The following is a 20,800-nucleotide window of genomic DNA, read 5'->3' on the forward strand; positions in this document are numbered from 1 at the left end:
CCATCTTTGGAGATGGCAGGTGTTGCCATCACTCACCATATGCTCAGAGGCACGTTACCAAATTCTTCCAAGCTATGCAGGAAGTAGATTGGACTGTGAAAGACCAACCCAAATTGTGTTTGCATTTTTACTAATTTGTAGGGTGGTACAATATCTCAGAGCAGAGGTCAGGTCTCCTGCTCCTGGTGCATTCACTATAGCTGCCCAATTTCTCTGCTTTTTAAAGTTTGATAGAAATATCTGTGGGCTATAGGAACGTTCTTAAACTGCAGGGGTTTTCTTTGCTTATTAGTGAATTTTCACAGGGTCTACTGATGTTGGGAGATAGACATCTAAGCCTGCTAAGAGTTCCATACGCTTGCATATCATGTGGGGATCAAATGAACATTATCTTCTATATTCATAAACAAAACAAAACTCTCCAAGAAACGACTCTTTCTTTGTCAATCCTTGCATGGTGTGATTTTTGTGTGTGAGTGTCTTGGATATTGCCAGGCAATTTTAACCCTTTTTAAAAAGATGTTTTTAAAGCTTTTTTTAAAAAATGTTTTTAACGTTTTGTTTTAATGTATTTTAAGGTCTGTTTTTATGAAGTTTTAAAGTGTTTTTAGCGCTTCTGTCTGCCGCCCTGGGCTCCTGCTGGGAGGAAGGGAGGGACACTGTGATGTGGCTGCAAAAAGGCAAATACTATTTTAGGTGCATTAACAGAAGTATAGTTTCCAAACTGCATGAAGTATTAGTTCCCCTCTATTCAGCACTGGTTAGGCCTCATCTTGAGTACTGCATCCAGATCTGGTCTCCACACTTCAAGAAGGATGAGGACAAACTGGAACAGGTTCAGAGGAGGGCAACAGGAATGATCAGGGGACTGGAAACAAAGCCCTATGAGGAGAGACTGAAAGAACTGGGCATGTTTAGCCTGGAGAAGAGAAGACTGAGGGGAGATATGATAGCACTCTTCAAGCCCAAGAAAGGTTGTCACACAGAGGCGGGCCGGGATCTCTTCTCGATCGTCCCACAGTGTAGGACACGGAATAATGGGCTCAAGTTGCAGGAAGCCAGATTTCGACTGGACATCAGGAAAAGCTTCCTAACTGTTAGAGCTATACGACAATGGAATCAATAACCTAGAGAGGTAGTGGGCTCTCCGACACTGGAGGCATTCAAGAGGCAGCTGGACAGCCATCTGTCGGGAATGCTTTGATTTGGATTCCTGCATTGCGCAGGGGGTTGGACTTGATGGCCTTATAGGCCCCTTCCAACTCTACTATTCTATGATTCTATGATATAAATCAAATACTAAATAAATAAATCATGGTCAGTGTTTATCATCATTAAGCTGGTTTATCCAGGAGGATTTGAACCCACAGCAGGTCCTTAATCTGGGACTTTAGGGATGCTAGAAAGGGATTCAGATTGTGCAGCAGCAGCACCATCAGCACCCCATCTCCTCTGGGCAAAGGCAAGAACGATAAAGAAACCGGCAAGGAAGCCCCATAAGAGCAATAGGCCACAGCAGGTCACGGGGAAGAGCCGTAGCTCAGTAGCAGAGCATCTGCCTTGTGTGCAGAAGGTCTTTCTGTAAGTATTATGAACAATTATAAACAAGACAAAATATACAATTACTTGACTCAAGCAATATGAAATATGAGAAAATGTATTTTGACCCTATGATCTTCCTCAGTGGGTTCTGGTACACACACAGTTTGGCATATATATAAAATATGGATTTACAGTATAAAAAGCAATTTAAAACAATGAAAAATTGTATACAAAAGTCAAAAGCAGCGACACCAAATGGGGCTCAGAGGAATGCTTATCTGGTCACGGAGTGACATGCATATTTTTCAACCAAAATGGGCACTCAAAAGCTATGCAGAGTCAACATGGATGCCAGGAAAGTTTAGCACTTTTTGGCGATTCATTAGCTGGGCTAATTTTGGATGTACGTTCCAACTGGAAGGGCAACCTGTTTCTTCTGAGTGCCCACACTGGTTTAAAAATATGTATCCATGGCACTCTATGGCCAGATAGCGATTATGATGAGCCCCACTTGGTGCACTTGCTTTCTTGACTTTGTGCATCACTTTCCCCCTGGGACAGCTCACCCTCCCTTGGCCTCCCTCCACCCAGGTAACCTGACAGAAGGTGGATCCCACAGTAAGCCAGTTGGGGACATTAAAAAAATCTCTTCAACTTGCCAACTCCTCCTGCTTTTTATAGGCTCAAGTCATCCAGTCAATGTTTAGAAAGGAGCTGAGACATGTGGTGTGTGTGTGTATGCGCAACATTCCTGCATCCTGTCATCAACAAACATCTGTGCTCCTCCCCCCCAAGCCCCAAGATCCCAGCGTGCTCATGGGAACGGGGGACAAAAAGAGAAAGAAAAAGATTCTGTAAACATTTTCCTTCCTCACAGAAGAGCTATTAGCAATGAGAATAACCAATCTTGTGCAATTCAGCTTGCAGACGCTGCAAGATTTTGCCTCATTAGAGCTCTTTTCTTGGCAAGTATAATTGTGGCATTGATGTGTTGATAGTGTTTCTCTCCTCCCCCCTCACTTCTTCCTGCCCACTGGAACTCATCATTGCAAATTTATTTATTTTTAAACTGCTCCCTTTCTTGATTTGACACTTCCCTCCTTATAGCCTTGGATAAAATTCCAAAGAGAACTCTTAGATTCCAATGTAATTTTTTTAAAAAAATCCACCTGAGATAAGAACATAAGAACATAAGAAGAGCCTGCTGGATCAGGCCAGTGGCCCATCTAGTCCAGCATCCTGTTCTCACAGTGGCCAACCAGGTGCCTGGGGGAAGCCCGCAAGCAGGACCCGAGTGCAAGAACACTCTCCCCTCCTGAGGCTTCCGGCAACTGGTTTTCAGAAGCATGCTGCCTCTGACTAGGGTGGCACAGCACAGCCATCATGGCTAGTAGCCATTGATAGCCCTGTCCTCCATGAATTTGTCTAATCTTCTTTTAAAGCCGTCCAAGCTGGTGGCCATTACTGCATCTTGTGGGAGCAAATTCCATAGTTTAACTATGCGCTGAGTAAAGAAGTACTTCCTTTTGTCTGTCCTGAATCTTCCAACATTCAGCTTCTTTGAATGTCCACGAGTTCTAGTATTATGAGAGAGGGAGAAGAACTTTTCTCTCTCCACTTTCTGAATGCCATGCATAATTTTATACACTTCTATCATGTCTCCTCTGACCCGCCTTTTCTCTAAACTAAAAAGCCCCAAATGCTGAAACCTTTCCTCGTAAGGGAGTCGCTCCATCCCCTTGATCATTCTGGTTGCCCTCTTCTGAACCTTTTCCAACTCTATAATATCCTTTTTGAGATGAGGCGACCAGAACTGTACACAGTATTCCAAATGCGGCCGCACCACAGATTTATACAACGGCATTATGATATCGGCTGTTTTATTTTCAATACCTTTCCTAATTATTGCTAGCATGGAATTTGCCTTTTTCACAGCTGCCGCACACTGGGTCGACATTTTCATCGTGCTGTCCACTACAACCCCGAGGTCTCTCTCCTGGTCGGTCACCGCCAGTTCAGACCCCATGAGCGTATATGTGAAATTCAGATTTTTTGCTCCAATATGCATAATTTTACACTTGTTTATATTGAATTGCATTTGCCATTTTTCCGCCCATTCACTCAGTTTGGAGAGGTCTTTTTGGAGCTCTTCGCAATCCCTTTTTGTTTTAACTACCCTGAACTATTTAGTGTCGTCAGCAAACTTGGCCACTTCACTGCTCACTCCTAATTCTAGGTCATTAATGAACAAGTTGAAAAGTACAGGTCCCAATACCGATCCTTGAGGGACTCCACTTTCTACAGCTCTCCATTGGGAGAACTGTCCGTTTATTCCTACTCTCTGCTTTCTGCTTCTTAACCAATTCCTTATCCACAAGAGGACCTCTCCTCTTATTCCATGACTGCTAAGCTTCCTCAGAAGCCTTTGGTGAGGTACCTTGTCAAACGCTTTTTGAAAGTCTAAGTACACTATGTCCACTGGATCACCTCTATCTATATGCTTGTTGACACTCTCAAAGAAGAGTGTTTTCTTCTTCTGAAGAGCAAGTGTTCACACGGTCCAAAGGGTTGCGGCGACTCACCCCAGTTTCAGTGAAAAACAACCATCTGGAAAGATGCCTAAACTGTTTTCATCCTGTTAACTCTGCCAAGTGACTTTTGGGTAACTTTTGGCCAAATCTTTTTGTTCAACATCTGCTATCGGGGTGTGTGTTAAAAAGCAGGAACATAATTTGTCCACTACCAAGAATTTCTGAAAAGGGGCATGTTGGGTCACCTATTCAGAGTGCGTTTGGGTTTTTTTTAAGACAAGGCTGAAAAATCTGAAGTGCCTACAGACTGAATGCTGGCCCCTAAATGTCCAGTCTCCTCATCCCTCCCTCTAAGGAAATAATCTCAGTCCATCCAGTGCCTGTGCTAAACACAGGCAGGGCTCTACAGCTCCAAATGGAAACTATGGGGCTGTGCTCTATACTCTTGTTCAGCATATACACTGACAGAAACAGTTTGCTCTGCCTGGCGACACCGGGCGGGCTATGACAACCTGGAGAGAGTATCTATAAGCTTCCTCCAACTTCTCATTATAGCTGAGCGGAGCACAAAGAAGCCAATGTTTCTTTTTAGACTATAAGCTATATGTCTGGGAACTCATTAGCTTTTAGGCCCAGTGCTTAGTACAGGGTTGGGGAGCCTCAGGCCCCGGGGCACCCCACCCGGCCTCTCTATCTGGCCCTCAGAACGTTCCCCAGCCACACCCCTCACTGGTCCTGCTTTGCGCTTCCTTGGTTCTGCCTGGCTCGGAAAAGGTCCTTGAGCTCTGATAATGCCTCTTGCTTGCCTGAAGGGAGGATAGAGAGGGGTGTGTGAGTGTGTATAAAAACTGGCCTACTGCAGACCAGTAAAATTTACATTAGTTGCTCTACCGACTTTCACCTCTGGCCCTACCACCATTAGCATGTGGCCCTTGGAAGGTTGCCCAGAAGGGAGTGTGGCCCTCAGGCGCAAAAAGGTTCCCTACCTCTGCCTTGCCTTAGTAGTTATATGTATTCACACACAATGAAACGATGCTGCCACTGCCTTGCACAAACACCACTGACACACTCCCTTCTACACACATACAAGTGCACACACAGCGTCTGCAACAGATCATGCAAGCTTTAGGTTCCTTTGGCAATCTTCTTCCCCAGATGAGGATATGAGTCCACAGCTGAAGTCTAAAAGCACACACCTTCTCCCTCTGCATTTCTAAAGGCCTGGCTTTCATTGTAGCAAGGACAAGCTGAGGCAGATGGAGAAAAAAGGCTAATGAGAAAAGAAGCTATTCATTCAGACGGATGCTTAACCCATAGGCATGATGCACCTGCTGATTTGTGTGAGAGGCGCAGAAGGGCATACGGGGGCAAGATTAGGATCTGGCTCGTATTTGCCCCTTGACTGTGCTCAGAATGTCAGTGATGCAGCCCAGTCGAATATTCCTGAAGTCACTGCTGCATCCTTTGCAGGGGCAGAGCAGGCATTTAATATCATGCAGTGTTGCTAATTTGTGTATTTTGTAGCCCCACAGCTCACATCACCAGGCCCAAAATATGGCAGGCAAGTTTTATCATGGTTTCTGAACTAACCGGCCTGATCTTGGTTCACTGCTCTGGCTCCTGACTTCACTCTGACCTGGACTATATATACTTGCCTCTGGCTCTCCCAAATGACTTCCTATAAGCCTGAACTTGCAGGGCGCTGTCAGCAGGTTCTTATGGAAGCAGCTAGTCCTTCTGTGCCTAGCTACTATAGGACAATTCTTATTCACCACAGGCAGTTGAGGTGTCTACATCATTCTATCTACTCTCTCAGCTTAATGGAGGCACGGGATGCATGGGAAACAAACATCCACGAGAAGTTCCCATGGCCCACGTGTTCCCATGTTGCAGCCTGCTAGATAAGGCTTGACTAATCCCCTCTGCTTCTAGTCTTTTGGGCTCCCTTGTGATCTTCTTCCGGATACAGTGAAAAAGGAAACAGTGGGACGTGTGCATGCTGAAATGATTGCGAATATTTCTAAAACCAAAATGCTATATGTACACTAAGCCCAAATATTTCTTACGCTTGGAAAATGTTTCTCTCTGATGGGTGTGTCAATAGGGTCTTGAAAAGATCACAGTGGCCTGGTTTGGACATAACACTAAATCACAGTATGTGACAGAGGAGGAGACTGGAAACATCTACTTCCTGGTTTAAACTAATTAAAATGTGTTATGTCTGAACTGAGAATTGTGGTTAGTCTCTAAGCCAAAGACTGGAAATCATGGTTTGATCTTGGCTTGTTTCAATAGTTTAAAATAGCCAAAGTTTGTCTTTGTTGGACATACTGACAAACCAGAGTTGTAGTCTAGAATCTCCTCCTCTAGCATTTGCTGGAGGAGAGGGAAGGAAGGGCTTGAGCCTGAGGCTCAGGCAGGCTTGGTCCTGTATCACTAAGCTATGGTTAACATCTGAACTGGGCCTATGTTATTCCTAGCCCCCTGCCACTCCTATATAATGTATCCTGCATCAGTTTAGGGGACAATGTCATCTCCTTCACTGTGGTGCAGGGGAGTGCAAGCCCAGTCAAAGGGGAGAGGAATTTTGACTCACCATCGTAGGTCAGGACATGTCCCTTCTTCCCCTCGTAAATGACGTGTCCCTTGGGCAAAGCATCGTCTCTCACTTTCTCTGCTCTGCTGGGGCTATCTTCTCCGATTATCCTGGTAATGGTTCCTTTGTACAGCACTTCAGCTGGGGTGCCCTTGGAAAGAGACCAAGATCTACATTTAACAGTGTCATAAGCAATTAAGGCAGAAACAGAGAGAGAGAGAGAGAGAGAGAGAGAGAGAGGGAGGGGGAGAGGGGGAGAGAGGGAGGGGGAGAGGGGGAGGGGGAGAGAGGGAGGGGGAGAGAGAGAGGGGGAGAGAGGGGGGAGAGAGAGAGGGAGAGAGAGAGGGGGGAGAGAGAGGGGGGAGAGGGAGAGAGAGAGGGGGGAGAGAGAGGGGGGAGAGAGAGGGGGGAGAGAGAGAGGGGGGAGAGAGAGAGAGAGGGAGAGAGAGAGAGAATATGGGCAAACACCATTCTGGAACTACTTCTTGTCATAACCAATAGCCAGAAACATACAGCTTAATTATTGATGAGCGCAATAACTGTGGTCTAAGTTTTGGCAGTGGTGGCAGGTGATAGTGAGGGTTATGGCTGCCGGGAAGAGATGAGGTCAGTGGAAGATGGAAATGACAAGCACTGCAATTCAAGGAGATGGTGCATGCCTGGCACTAGGTATGGTTGGCCTTTTGTATGAGAAGCTGAAATGGACGGACACACACACACACACACAGAAACACACACACACAAACACCTCTTTTCATTCCCACAAGTGTTCCCCTAGCAGCACTTTGTGCTCACTTTCCAATATACACTCTCCAGGTTTGTTTTGAGTTTTCCCCCCTCTCCTCCACAATGACCCTGAACATTGGGGCAGAGGCATTTGGGTGGAGTTTCTGCATTTGCCTTAAGAATACTTTTGTGCACTTCAAAAATCAGCCTCCGTTAGTAGTAAGTGGGACATCCAACTCATAAAAAAGATGATAGCTTCCCACTCCTCCTACCTGGAATCCTTTTATCTAAGCTGTTGAGAATCAAATCTGGGACACTGTGCATGCAAGGCATGAGTTCTACCACTGAACTATAGCCCCCCCCCCAACAAAAGCTAGCAGAAGACTGTATTGAGAAATCAACCTCTGGATTATGAGCTCCGTGCATCCTGCTATCAGTCTGATGGAGCACACTTGATAAACACAGGACAACCCTTCTCATTATAAGAAATATAGGAGTTCATCTCTTGAAGCACAAGGATGTTGCTTCCATGCATATTGACAATTTTTAATGCACATTGGACACTCCCTGGCAGCCCTAATACTGAATCATGTGTAGGAAAAATTTTAAAAGTCACTAAAAGGTGTTTTTTTGGATTCCTAACTTTCAGTGCAGTCTTATGGATGACATAGGGGCTATAATCTGTAACTGGAGAGTGGGGTTAGCCATTACTCTTATTTCTAAAATGGGATGTCTACGCAAACATTTCAGGGACCTAAATGGGGAGGATATCGGGGTATGCTTGCAGAAAAAGAGCAAGTTATCAGAATGCCACCTCTAACCATGGCCCAGAGGTGGGGTGTACCATGTGCACTTCCCCTCAACAGAAGGCACCATGCAGTCACCATCCCCCTTGGTCCATGGGGCAGGAGGGTTATTGTGGTGGTTGAGGGGAAAGTCAGCACAGCATAGTCGAAATAAAAAGGTTCCTAATTTGCCCCTTCCCCAAGTCCCTATAGCTGCAGTAGAGATGAGTGACCATGAGATGAGACGGCGAGCGTGTGAGAAAGAACAAGTTATTCTCAGGAGAAACGCAAGAGGAGCCGCCCTTTTTATGGGCTCCTCACCGGGATGAACTGGATGGTGGGTGCAGATTTGCCCACGCTGCTGCTGTCCGCCATGACTGGATGGCATTTTCCTGCCCCGGGCCATCCCTGCGTCCATCAGGGAGGAGCCCAGGCCAGGCAGAGTGAGAGGGGCATGCTACTGCCGGCTCCACGGGTGTTTCTGGCCACTGCGGTCTCTCTGCTGGGGCAGTCGCCGCTGCAGGCTCGGCCGCTTGCTTGCGGCGAGGGAACTTATGTAGGAGGAAGGGGACCACCACCATCCAGGGAAGAGGGAGAGTTGCCTGCTGCTGCTGCCTCCTGCCTGGCTGCTGTTGCTGCTGCTCGGCTACCACCACCGTCCTCGCCCTCTCAGACTTTTGCTCTGTAGATTGCCTGGCTTTGGAGGGACTTGTGGGTTTGAATTATGTGCCTGGGAGAGAGGACCCAGATCCAAGTGGGGGGACTTGAGGGGCCCCCAATCAGTGTAATGATGGGTAGAGGGAGATATGGTGTTGTGAGGACTTGCCAGGTAAGGGGAACGCGGCCCAGGCAGTTAATGGTTGTGTCTTGTTCCGGTCCTCCCCACACCCGCAGGTCTGTTGGTTGCCCTATCAGCCAGCTCTCAGGTCTCCAGATGCTGCTCCTAAACGCTAGATTGGTGCATAGGAATGGTGAATGATGTCCCTCATTCATGATTTAATTGTGGATGAGGCAGCCGATCTGACAGGAATAACTCAGACCTGGATGGGTGAGCAGGGAGGAGTCAGTCTCTTCCAGCTATGCCCACCAGGGTACCTGGTTCAGCATCAGGGTAGACCTGAGGGTTGGGGAGGGGGGTTGCTGTGGTCTATAGGAGCTCCATCTCCCTCTGCAGGCTCCCCATCCGTGTGACTACTGGCCTGGAGTGTATGCACCTTGTGTTGAGTCAGCGGGACAGATTGGGGATTCTGTTGGTGTACCACCCACCCCGCTGCCCAACAGACTCCCTAGCTGAACTGACGGAGGTGGTCTCGGATGTACTGCTGAGATCTCCCAGACTGTTGGTTCTGGGGGATGTCAACATTCATGCCGACGCCGCCTTAACTGGGGCAGCTCAGGATTTCATGGTCTCCATGACAACCATGGGACTGTCCCAATATGCCACTGGCCCAACACATGTAGCAGGGCATACTCTAGACTTGGTTTTTGCAACTGGACAGGAAGATGGTGATCTGAAAGTGGGGGGCCTTACATTACTCCCTTTGTCATGGACAGATCACTGCTTGCTGAAGTTTAGACTTACAGCAGTTTTTGCCCTCTGCAAGGGTGGGGGGCCTATTAAGATGGTCTGCCCCCAGAGACTAATGGATCTGGATGGTTTCCAAAGGGCTCTGGGGAGTTTTCCGGCTCATAGGGCTGGCACTTCTGTCAAAACCCTCACTGATACAGAAATGACCCAGGTGGTTGACATGATTGCTTCTCTTCTATGTAGAGCTCATACTGCTCCACTGTATACACCAGAGCTGAGTGTGATGAAACAATCATAGGAGACGGCTTGAGTGCAGATGGAGATGAACTCCTGGTGGATGCAATTACACACTGGTAAGTGCCTATGGTAAGCTGTATTCAGGGGCAGTGAAGGCAGCAAAAAAACAATATTTTGCTGCCATTATTAAATCATCAATTTGCTGCCCAGACGGAGCTTTTCAGAGTTGTCTGGGGGCTATTACATGCTGGCCCCAAGGACATGATAGAACCCTCTGAGGTCCGCTGTAATGAATTTGCTAGGCACTTCCAGGATAAAATCTTAGGCATCCTCCAGGACTTAGACTCCAGTGTTATAGCAGGTGAATCAAGTGAGGTATCCAGAGCACAGTCTTGTTCTGATTTCTTGGATGAGTTTCAGTTGGTACAACTGGAGGACGTTGACAAGGTGCTTGGACAGGTTCATGCAACCACTTCTGTGCTGGATCCTTGCCCTTCTTGGCTAATAAAAGCTAGCAGGGATGGAACAGCCAGCTGGGTCAGGGAAGTGGTTAATGCCCCTTTGAGAGAGGGAGTGGTCCTGGGCCCCTGAAAGAGGGAGTAGTGAGATCACTCCTGAAGAACTCTTCCCTGGACCTGGAAAATCTTAATTACTATAGGCCGGTGGTAAATATTCCATTCCTGGGCAAGGTCCTGGAACAAGTGGTTGCAGGCCAGCTCCAGACACTCTTGGATGAGACCGATAATCTGGATCCATTTCAGTCGGGTTTCAGGCCTGGTTTTGGCACGGAAACAACCTTGGTCGCCCTGTATGATGACCTTGTTGATTCTTCTTGATCTCTCAGCTGTTCCTCAGGTGCCATGCCTATCTGGGATGCACCAATACACTCGTTTCAATACCTCGACTGTTAGCTTTGACTGCATGACTCAAAATACAGGCATACCCCGCTTAATGGCGCTTCATTTAACGTTGCCTTGCTATAACGTACATGCTCCATATGCCTGTATTTCTCCAGAAACACAGCGCAGCAGCAGAGGCTTTAGCGCGCGGGGGTGGAAATAGACGTGATCACGCCACCGCAAATCAGCTGGGAGGTGCGATCGCGATCAGCTGAGAGGCGCGGCAGCGCAGCAGCAGAGGCTTTAGCGTGCGGGGGTGGAAATAGACGTGATCACGCCACCGCAAATCAGCTGGGAGGCGCAGCAGCGCAGCAGCAGAGGCTTTAGCGTGCGGGGGTGGAAATAGACACGATTGCGCCACCGTAAATCAGCTGGGAGACGCAATCGCGATCAGCTGAGAGGCGCGGCAGCGCAGCAGCACAGGCTTTAGCGCGGGTCTTTGAGGCTCCGCATGAAGGAGAGGTAAAAAAAGTTTTTAAAGGTAGTGCTTCGCTTTAAGGACATTTTCGGTTTACGTACTCGCTCTGGTCCCATTGAGTACGTTAATGCGAGGTATTACTGTACTCAGTGGCCACTTTCTACACTTTCAGGTGAACTTCCCAACTGCAGCAGATATGCTCAGAGGGGATTTGAAAAGAGAGTGGCAGCTGATGGCTGTGAAGAACCTTCAGCATCTGCCTTCTGCATACTGGGCTTATGAATGGGTGTTGGCTGTTGCAGCCAAGCAACAAGAAACCACAATTAGCCTGGGGGGCTCCTTTGGTACACATGCATGCATGTGCGTGTGTGAGAGAGTACTGTGCAAGCATTGCAACACATGGGCATGTGATGAAAATGTACTGGGAAGCCAGGGACACAATGTGGGCTTCATTACACCCACAAAAATACACAAGTATGCAAAATAATCACATCAATGTACTGTGTAGGAATTTTGTCACATTAAGGTGCTGTAGCAAAGTGGCATTAAGTGCTGTAGAAAAGATTAGTATCATCATCAACTCCAGCTTGGGATGCACAATCATTTGCTGCCCTTCCCCCACCCACCTTTCCAGTAGCTGAGACAGCAGGAAGAAAGATAATCGGGGGTGGGGTGGAGAGAAAGGGGTTGGCAGGCATCTCAAGCTGAGCGGAACTGTTGACGACCGCTTCAAGGTGGGGAGCCAGCTGAGCGTGCTCAGCCCAATCCAGCATTGCATTTGGCAGCACTTGGCAAGTGATGCCTAAGCATCCATTAAAGGTTCTGGAAGGATCAAGCCTACTAGGGACAGAAATACTCTCCCACTCTGCCATCATTCCAATTTCCATCCCTGGGTCGGTCATGCACAGGAGAACTACTGAGTTTGAGGAGCAAGATACAGACAATGAGGGTTTAAATCTGAATGCAAATGGAAGTGGCTGAGACATGGCTTGGGATAAATGGCCTTAAGAACCAGCAAATGTTAATCATTAATGTGTGAACCACTTTAACTTCTAGTTTGAGTTGATCCCAGTTTTTAATTTATTTTTAATCAGATCTAGATTTTTTTAAAATGCAAACCTCACCCAATTATTATTGATCTGCTGATGCCTTCCCCAACCAGATGCCCTCCACTTGTTTTGGACTACAGCTCCCATCAGCCCCAGCAAGCACATGAAAACAACTGAAGGGCTCCAGGTTGGAGCAGGCTAATTTAGTGCAATCCTAGATCTCTCAGAGACAGGACCTCTAGTGGCAGCTGAGCCCATATTTATCCTTCCCAGATAAGGAGCCCCCCAAAAGAGGGAAGAGGAATCCAGAGTGTGTTTATAAGTAGCTTTAACATCTGAACACTGGCCAGCGAAAAATCCCTAAGGGAAATGGATTCTCTGCTCAGTTTCCAGACAAAGCAATAACTCAACGGCACAAAGCTATCACCCACTTGGCAAGGGATTCTGTTGCAGGAGATGACTGATGGGAATCGGAACGCTCTGTCCTGTGTGTGTGTGTGTGTGTGTGTGGTGTGTGTGTGTGTGTGTGTGTATGAGCATGATGTGCTGTCAGGAAGGGCCCGAGGGAGAGTGCCTGGAAGGAGATCTACTGGACCCAACTCATTTGGCAGCCCACTCTCTTTTTGTCTTTCCCTTGCCTACTAAAATGATACACTGATTGGGGTGGGGTAGGAGTTTTAAAAGGCCTTCAAGCCTTTACCCGCATTAGCGACCGAATAAAGCCAGAGAGATCTAAGAGAATGGTTCATTGCCCACTTCATTCATTTCAAATTTCCTCGTTAACAGTCTGGCCCACTTTTCATGCTAACGAGACAAAGGCTGATCCAGGAGTAGGTGGAGGTCTGTCATAGGCATTGCTCTCTTTCTGTGCCACCTCAAAACTTTGGCAAAACATTTCAGTACATCAGGAGGAGGGGTGGATCATGTTATAAGTAACTGATTGTCATTTTGTGCTGTTCAAGTTGTACCTCTTCAGAACATTAATTTTTTTAAAAAAATAATAATTTAAAAAGCCAAGACAGAGTTCAGCAGTTTGGTAAGTCGCTGCAAGGTTTAAAACTGTAACACGGGGAAAACTACGTTTACATAAAGACTTCCAAGAAATAACTATTCCTGGAATATCAATGTTACCAGTTAAAATTATGTAAAATCCACCTAGAGAGCCAGTGTGGTGTAGTGGTTAAGGTGTTGGACAACAGGGTTCAAATCCCCACACAGCCATGAAACTCACTGGATCACCTTGGGCTAGTCACTGCCTCTCAGCCTTAGAGGAAGGCAATGGTAAACCCCCTCAGAATATCGCTTACCATGAAAATCCTATTCATAGGGTCTCCATAAGTCGGAATAGACTTGAAGTTAGTCCATTTCCATTTTTTTTCAAAACCCACCTAAGCTAATAAAAATAGATATATATTATTTTATTGAATTTGTAACCTGCCTAGAGTGGTGTCACATGGAGAAAAGGTGGGAGAGGTCCAGCCATTTATATGCCATCTTAAAAACCAAGTTCAAAGGGCAATTTGTAACAAGACTATGTGTTTGGTTCATTCCTACTTAGGACTGATGATGATCAAAGGAATGGAACTTCATCCTATGCCTACCCAAAGCATCTGGTTTTGCCATAAATGAATAAAGGCTAAGTACACACCATTTATTAAAAGCACATCCCCCCAACAAAGGTAAACTGTAGTTTACTCCTCACAGAGCTACAATTCCCAGCACCTTTCACAAACAACCATTTCCAGGATTTTTTTTGGGGGGGGGGGGAGGAATGTGCTTTACATGCATGGTTACTCAGCCAAAGTTGCATTAAGTATTGCACGTGCAAGAGAAGCAGTTTCCAGCCAAAAAATGTCTCTGCAAAGCTTTTGAGAAGAAAGTGTAACGCTAAATGTTGCAGTTAGAACAACTGTGGGATGTCCGTCTTAATAAAGGAAACCTGCAAAGTATGTGGAATACATTCACCTCCTTGTCCTGCCCCACACTGCAAGGCTCCTGCCTTGGCAGTAAGCACTTTGTTCCGCTAGGCCACTCGTTTTCAAACTTTGTAACATTCAGGGAAACTTTTCCACACTGACATCACTCATATACCCATGTACAGCACACACCCAGGCCTCTTGGGCACCACAACCTCACTGAAAGTATTGAGAATCCACTCAAGTACACATCCAACCCTCTCTGGTGCCCACACAATAGTAGGAAGGTGGGCAAGCTCTCTTTCAGGGAAGCTTGCTTGCCATTGCTGCCCTTGTCACTGAGGAAGCTCCAGTCAATTTCCCCGGAACTCATCACACTGGAAGCAGAGCAGAGAGACTTACGTGAGTGATGGATCCTCGATATGTGATCGGAGATTCTGATGGGGGCCTTGTGCTTGGGATGCCTTTTGTGATGCTGCCTCCCGACAATGAGCCCAAGGACGTCCCTGCAGGATATAACACAATCAGAAAGGCTGCAGGCCTGGAGGGGCTCTCAGAATTGCAAATGAAAGCACTGATGGGTAGGGTGGGGCCAATCCTGCAGCTTTTAACCAGGGGTGGGAACCTTTTTCAGTCCAAGGGCCATATTCCCTTCTGTGCAACCATCCAAGGGCCACATGCCAATGGTGGGCATGGCCAGAGAAACGAATGTTAAGTTTTACCTCTGTACAGTTGGATAGTTTCTATATATACCCACACAACCTTGTCTATCCTCCATCCAGACAAGTAAAAGTTCAAGAGCACGTTCCAGCTAGGCAAAAAGACTTAGGGTGTGAAGCAGTACCAGTGAGGGGTGTGGCCTAGGGAGGGGGGTCATGGTCAGGGAAGAGGTGTGAGGGCCAGATGGGAGAGGCCCGGGGAGCTGTATTATGCCCCCGGGTCTGAGGTCCCTACTCTTGCTTTTAACAACTGACGGTTTCTGGGGCACTCCTGGACATTTCCAACTTAAGAGATCAGAGGGATGGCATTTAGGAAGGAAGATGCTTCATACCACGTTCAGTCCATCTAGTCCAGTATTGCCTGCTGTGACTTGGCAACAGCTTTCTAGGGCCTCAGGCCTTCCCCATTACCTGCCATTGCCCTTTTAGGTGGAGAGGTTGGTGACTTCTGCATACAAAGTAGATCCTCTACCAACTTGCCTTTTTCTATTTGAACTCTTCTAAGGCATGCACGGTGCTTTGGCTCACTGGTCTCTAGGTGGTCCAGTATGCCTGACAGAGAGAAGGGGTCAGCACGGCTACACAAGCAATACAAACAGCTGCTTCAGGTGACAAGATTTTTAGGGGCATTGAGGAAGCACTGGGAAGGGCCATGGCTCAGGGTCAGAGCATCCGCTTTGCATGCAGAAGGCCCCAGGTTAAATCCTTGGCACCTCCGGGTAGGGCTGGGAGAGACCCATCTGCCTGAAACCCTGGAGAACTGGAGCCAATCAGCACAGACAATACTGAGCTGGAGGAATCAATAGTCTGACTCAGTATAAGGCAGCTCCTTTTGTTCCTATGTCCTCAGCAGCATTCCTCAGCAATTCTGCACGATGCCGTTGAAAATGCTGGGATGCCACTCTCACACTGATGGGAGTTTCAGAGTTATAGTGCAGGCGATCCCCTGGGAGAAGGCCTCTCAGACTGCATAATGCAACTGCCTCACCCCGGAGGCCAGAGCTCTCCTGCGATGTCTGCACAACCAAGCCTTCTGGCTGTCCAGCCTGGCTCCGAGGAGAGAGCTGCTCCTGCTTCACTCCAGGGAACGGCACTAAAAACAAACACACACAAACAAAAGAATAGCCATTATGCAAACACTGCAATAGCACCACAACAGGAGCGGGAGTGGGTGGGTGGGGGTGGAGAGGGACTGTGGCTGTCAGGCCAGTTCCTATTTTACTTTCCTCAGACTCATTAAGCCTAAAATCCTCCACCCTCCAGGCCAGCTGTGGCTCCAGTTTCAATATTTACATGGCCTCCCAGGCTACCAAATGGGGAGCGCCTTTTGTCTTACCCAACTTCTTGGGATCCACAGTCAGAGGCAGGCCCACGCCAATGGAGCCAATGGGGACTTTTGCATGCTCAGAGCTGAATGGAGTGTGAAGCTGGATAGGCACCCCCTGAAAGGCACAGGGAAGAACATTTGTCATAAGGGCACAAGAGCAGGTACCAAAGTAGTCCTTCTATTGTACCTTCTGAATTGAACAACCACTGCTGCAGTTTGGCATTCACTTTGTGGCAAGTGTTAATCAGAGGATCCAATCAGGGCTTATGCATACCATGCCAAATTCTGGCTTATGCATCAGCCTTCACTGGCTCTTTCAATTCTTGTTCAATTTGTTCAGCAGCAACCCAGGGGAAAAGCATGACCACAAACTCAAAATGTAACTGACACAAATATACCGGTTTACTGATGTACACCACTTAGAAAATATTTACTGAAAGAAAATAAAACACAGGCAATTTGAAACTACAGCAACAACATAAAGCAACTTCGAAAAGTATCTTAAAGCAATGTAATATATATTTGCATAAGCTTAATAGTGTTACAGGAATGTCAATATTATTAGTTCATATTTTTATCATTTTATTCTTAGTTCACCTCATCGTTAACCATTAGTTGGCGCAGTGTGTGTGTCCGTGTTCTTTGCCATTGTTTCCTATTACCATTACCTGTACAGGAGGAATGACAGACTGACAGGACAAGGATGAAGGGACAGAAAAAGGCTTCAAGGGTCACCAACCAATCGAAGCAGTTCATGCTGCCTTTAGCTTACACCAGAGGGTCCCAATTGTTTCCCCCATAGACCACTTGAAAATCGCTGAGTCTTGGCAGACTACTTATTTATTTTTTTTGCCTGTGGCAGCAATTATAATGCCCTATGCTTGATGCTGTATGAGTTTTAATTGTATTTTCATTGCTTCTTTTATTTCTTATATATTGCATTTTATTGTATTCCACCCAATCCAAACTGTAATACAACAAAATACAATATAAGAAATAAAAGCAAAAAATACCATTAAAAACAAATATGAATATTTAATGTGATGGATGTGCTGTCTTCAACCACAAACCCACAGACATGCTGCGGACTTCCTGAGTAAAGCTCATGGACCACTGGTGGTCAAGTGATCACAGTTTGGGTACCCCTGGCTTATACCCTTACTCCGGATTCCTAAATACTTTGCAACAACATTTGTCTAGATTCATTCTATCTTCCCTCTTTCCCATCTCTGTTGCTTTCCTCACTGACTGTTTTAGACTGGAAGGTGCTTGCGGGCAGGAAACTGTCTAATTTTTGCCTATGAGTTCTGTAAGGTATTATACATACACTGGTGGCACCTACTCACTCTCACAATTGTCCCTGTTGATACTTTTTGTCTGGGGGAATCTAAAGAACAGAGCTAGCAAGAAAATGCCCATCTACCATCTACCAAAAGTATTATCTTCTACCCATCATTTATACATACCAGCATCTGTGCCTTTACCTGGGAAATAGAGCCAAGGGGCCGTTCAAGGACGGAGGGATGCTTGGTGGAGATGAGAGGGGGAGGATTGGAGATGGCTGACAATCTCTGGAAGCCAGGGCGAGAATTTTCATGAACATTTAAGGAGATTGGGTAACCTGCATATAAACAAAAAAAGAAAAAGATATTTATAAATGTGAGTTCTTATTTTAAAATGAAGGCTACTTCTCCGGTGGTCTCAAGCTTCTAGGTGGGAGTTATAAAACCAGAATGAGTAATGCTGGTCTGTATAGTGTTATTTCTATCCAGTCAAAGGTGACCTGCTGATCATGTATGATGGCACATTGAGGGGTTCCATAAATCTCCTGGTTTTGCTGACTGAAAAAACAACAGCCGGAACTATTAAGCACCCAGTTGGGCACAAAACATGGTTTAGTGGCCTCTATTTGGCTGGAGATCCACAAGTTGTGCAATCCTGATCTAAAGCATTCTGGTTAACGTTACATTTGTTCCTACAATCCTCTCTCTGCTAGTTCCCCGCTTCTCTCCTGGTTTCAGAACTGTTTAAGATCGCTGGGGAAGGACCATCGCTCAGTGGGAGAGCACCTGCTTTGCACGCAGAAGGTCCCAGGTTCAATCCCCGGCACCTCCAGGTAGGGCTGGGAGAGGCCCTGCTGAAACCTTGGACAGCTGCTGCCAGTCCGTGTAGACAATACTGCGCTCCATGGGCCAATGGTCTGGCTCATTATAAGGTAGCTTCCTATGTTACCAGTGCTGCCACTCCATGGGGCCACACATCTACTGGCACTGTGCTTCTAACAGTGGCCTCATGACCCTTATGGGAAGCTCATAAACAATGCGTAGCAATAACTGCAATAACTGCTACCTGCGCGAGGTTGCTCACGCCTGCAAACCAAACCCACTTCAGTGTACATGCAAAAGTAAGAGAGCCTGGCTCACCTGGGGGATTATACTGAAACACGTGAGGTTCAGTATGGGGAGAGGTTCGGATCATGTCCCTCGACGACCCTTGGTAGGGAAGCACCGGAGGCCAGCAGGAAGTGATGGCAGGCTCTCCGCCCAGCCTGGGTCCCTCCGGAAGGGGGGTGAAATGCACTGGCTTCTCTGCAGGAGAAAACAAAAGCCAGCCAGCCAGCCAGCAGTCAGGAAGGGACCTCTAGATTAGTGGCATTTTGCACACTTCTGTTCACTTCCTTTAAGGCTAATGGTAGACAAATCACTGCATTTGGATATAGGGCATCTGGATTTACATCTCACTGGATGACCAAGCCTCTCCCTGCTAGTTCCCTGCTTCTCTCCTGGTTTCAGATCTGCTTAAGATCTCTGGGGAAGGACTGTAGCTTTATGGGAGAGCATCCACTTTGCATGCAGAAGGTCCCAGGTTCAATCTCCGGCAACTCCAAGTAGGACTGGGAATGTTCCCTGTCTGAAATCCTGGAGAGCCACTAGCACTCAGTGTAGACAATACTGAGCTAGAGAAACCAATGGTCTGACTTGGTATAAGGCAGCTTCCAATGTTCCTATGACTTTGTGTGAGCCATTGGGCTCATTCACGCATGTTTGTGATGTGATGCTTGCAAAATCAAGCAACTGCTTCCATGTGTGGATGAACCATCATAGATTTAACAGCACAGACAGATATTTTCACATGATTATCTTGCATGGCCTGAAACACAAAGCTTTGCAAAGGGACCTCTGCACACAAGCAGCTGCACGTCAAATGTAGAGAAATCAAGTCATACATATGGACAGATGAACTGCAGACTATTCTCACTCAACCTAACTGGCTTTGTACAGTCTTTATGGGATACATGCAAAGTGCTTTGCATGCTAAAAGGTTCCTGGGGTGGGGGGAGGAATCAATAATAAGCAAATAATGGCATGCTACAATTTAAAGGACAACCTGGGCTCAACCAGCAATTCTTCTTCACCAGCATCTTGGGGCCTTCCCCCCCCCTTCCATTGTTTTGGATGCCATCCACTTTTGCTGCCATTTATCAATATTGCCACCCGAGGCTCTGTTTCTGGCCAAGGAAATGGAAGCTGGGGAAAGGTACTGATTTTATGGTGGCGCCCCAACTCTGATGGACCCTCACCACAACTATATATTTATGGCATTTATACCTCACCCTTTAAGCCAAAAAAGCTCTCAGAGCAGCTTACAAAAACAAAACAGAACAGTATTAAGACAATTCCTGCCTTCAGGAATCAAAAAAGATATGACATACGAGGAAAAAGGAATTGGAGGGAGGAGGGAAAAGCAAGCTCAAGCGCAAGGTCTTCAAGCTACAGTTCATACAACACAATTATAGAAGTTCTATCTATCTTATCCTTGATAAAGAGCAGTTCCTCCCTGGAAGCACTCCTCCCACCCCCAATCTGTTCTAGGAGCTGAGCAAGCTACAACATTCAGGCAAGGACGACAGAGCAGCTCCTGCCACAGAGAAATGTTTGCTTGGCACCTCTATTTTGTATCATTCAGGCACCATTTTCTTGCTCCATGTTTTCTGTTAGTGACTGCATGGCCTTCTGCATTTATTCTTATTATGCTGATTATTCCCTTTCGGGGTTTGTTATAATTTAAATTATTTTAAACTGTAATTGCAGTGACTGCAAGGTACCTTAGGCATAATATGTGGAAAAGCAGGATAAGCAGGTTTCCAAAGAGCACTTAAACTACATATATAGAGGATTCTTGGGACAGCCTTGTAAGTGAGCCTACTAAAATTATTAGCCTACTGTAACTTTTATTAGCCTTCCTGCCCAGTCATAATAATGTTAGTCATTTGTGGTTTAAAGAGGAACTCCAAACAACACTAACTTTCATAAAACTACACTGAATGGTTGCTTGGAGGAAATTCTTAAATTACCACCGGCAAGAGGGCAGGTGGTCATAACAAGCCTGCCTTAAGGCCATATGGGGGTGGTGGTAGAGCTTGAACTAGAAGCAGTCTTAAATTGTGTCTGAGGCTATGTTCACAAAAATAGTAGCTGCACACACTTTTAACTCTTGTTCTTTTCTCACAAAAGGAACAAAAATATG

The 20,800-nt window shown here is 46.6% G+C and overlaps 1 protein-coding gene across 19 annotated transcripts in view; it reads right to left on the minus strand.

Annotated features, from left to right (window-relative positions):
* NCOR2 (nuclear receptor corepressor 2) overlaps window positions 1-20,800 on the minus strand; it is a 477,973-nt gene that overhangs the window by 43,100 nt on the left and 414,073 nt on the right. For 14 of the 19 annotated variants that reach the window (XM_061603067.1, XM_061603063.1, XM_061603066.1 and 11 more), the window contains 6 exons: window positions 18,697-18,861; window positions 17,740-17,894; window positions 16,283-16,388; window positions 15,935-16,039; window positions 14,630-14,733; window positions 6,670-6,820 (listed from right to left, as the gene is read on the minus strand). In XM_061603067.1, coding sequence (XP_061459051.1) covers window positions 6,670-6,820; window positions 14,630-14,733; window positions 15,935-16,039; window positions 16,283-16,388; window positions 17,740-17,894; window positions 18,697-18,861 — 786 coding nt within the window. The remainder of the gene's footprint in view (window positions 1-6,669; window positions 6,821-14,629; window positions 14,734-15,934; window positions 16,040-16,282; window positions 16,389-17,739; window positions 17,895-18,696; window positions 18,862-20,800) is intronic. The other 5 variants (XM_061603079.1, XM_061603080.1, XM_061603070.1 and 2 more) reach the window with 1 other exon arrangement.

This window comes from Rhineura floridana, chromosome 19 (assembly GCF_030035675.1).
Source record: "Rhineura floridana isolate rRhiFlo1 chromosome 19, rRhiFlo1.hap2, whole genome shotgun sequence".
Classification (NCBI taxonomy): Eukaryota; Metazoa; Chordata; class Lepidosauria; order Squamata; family Rhineuridae; genus Rhineura; species Rhineura floridana.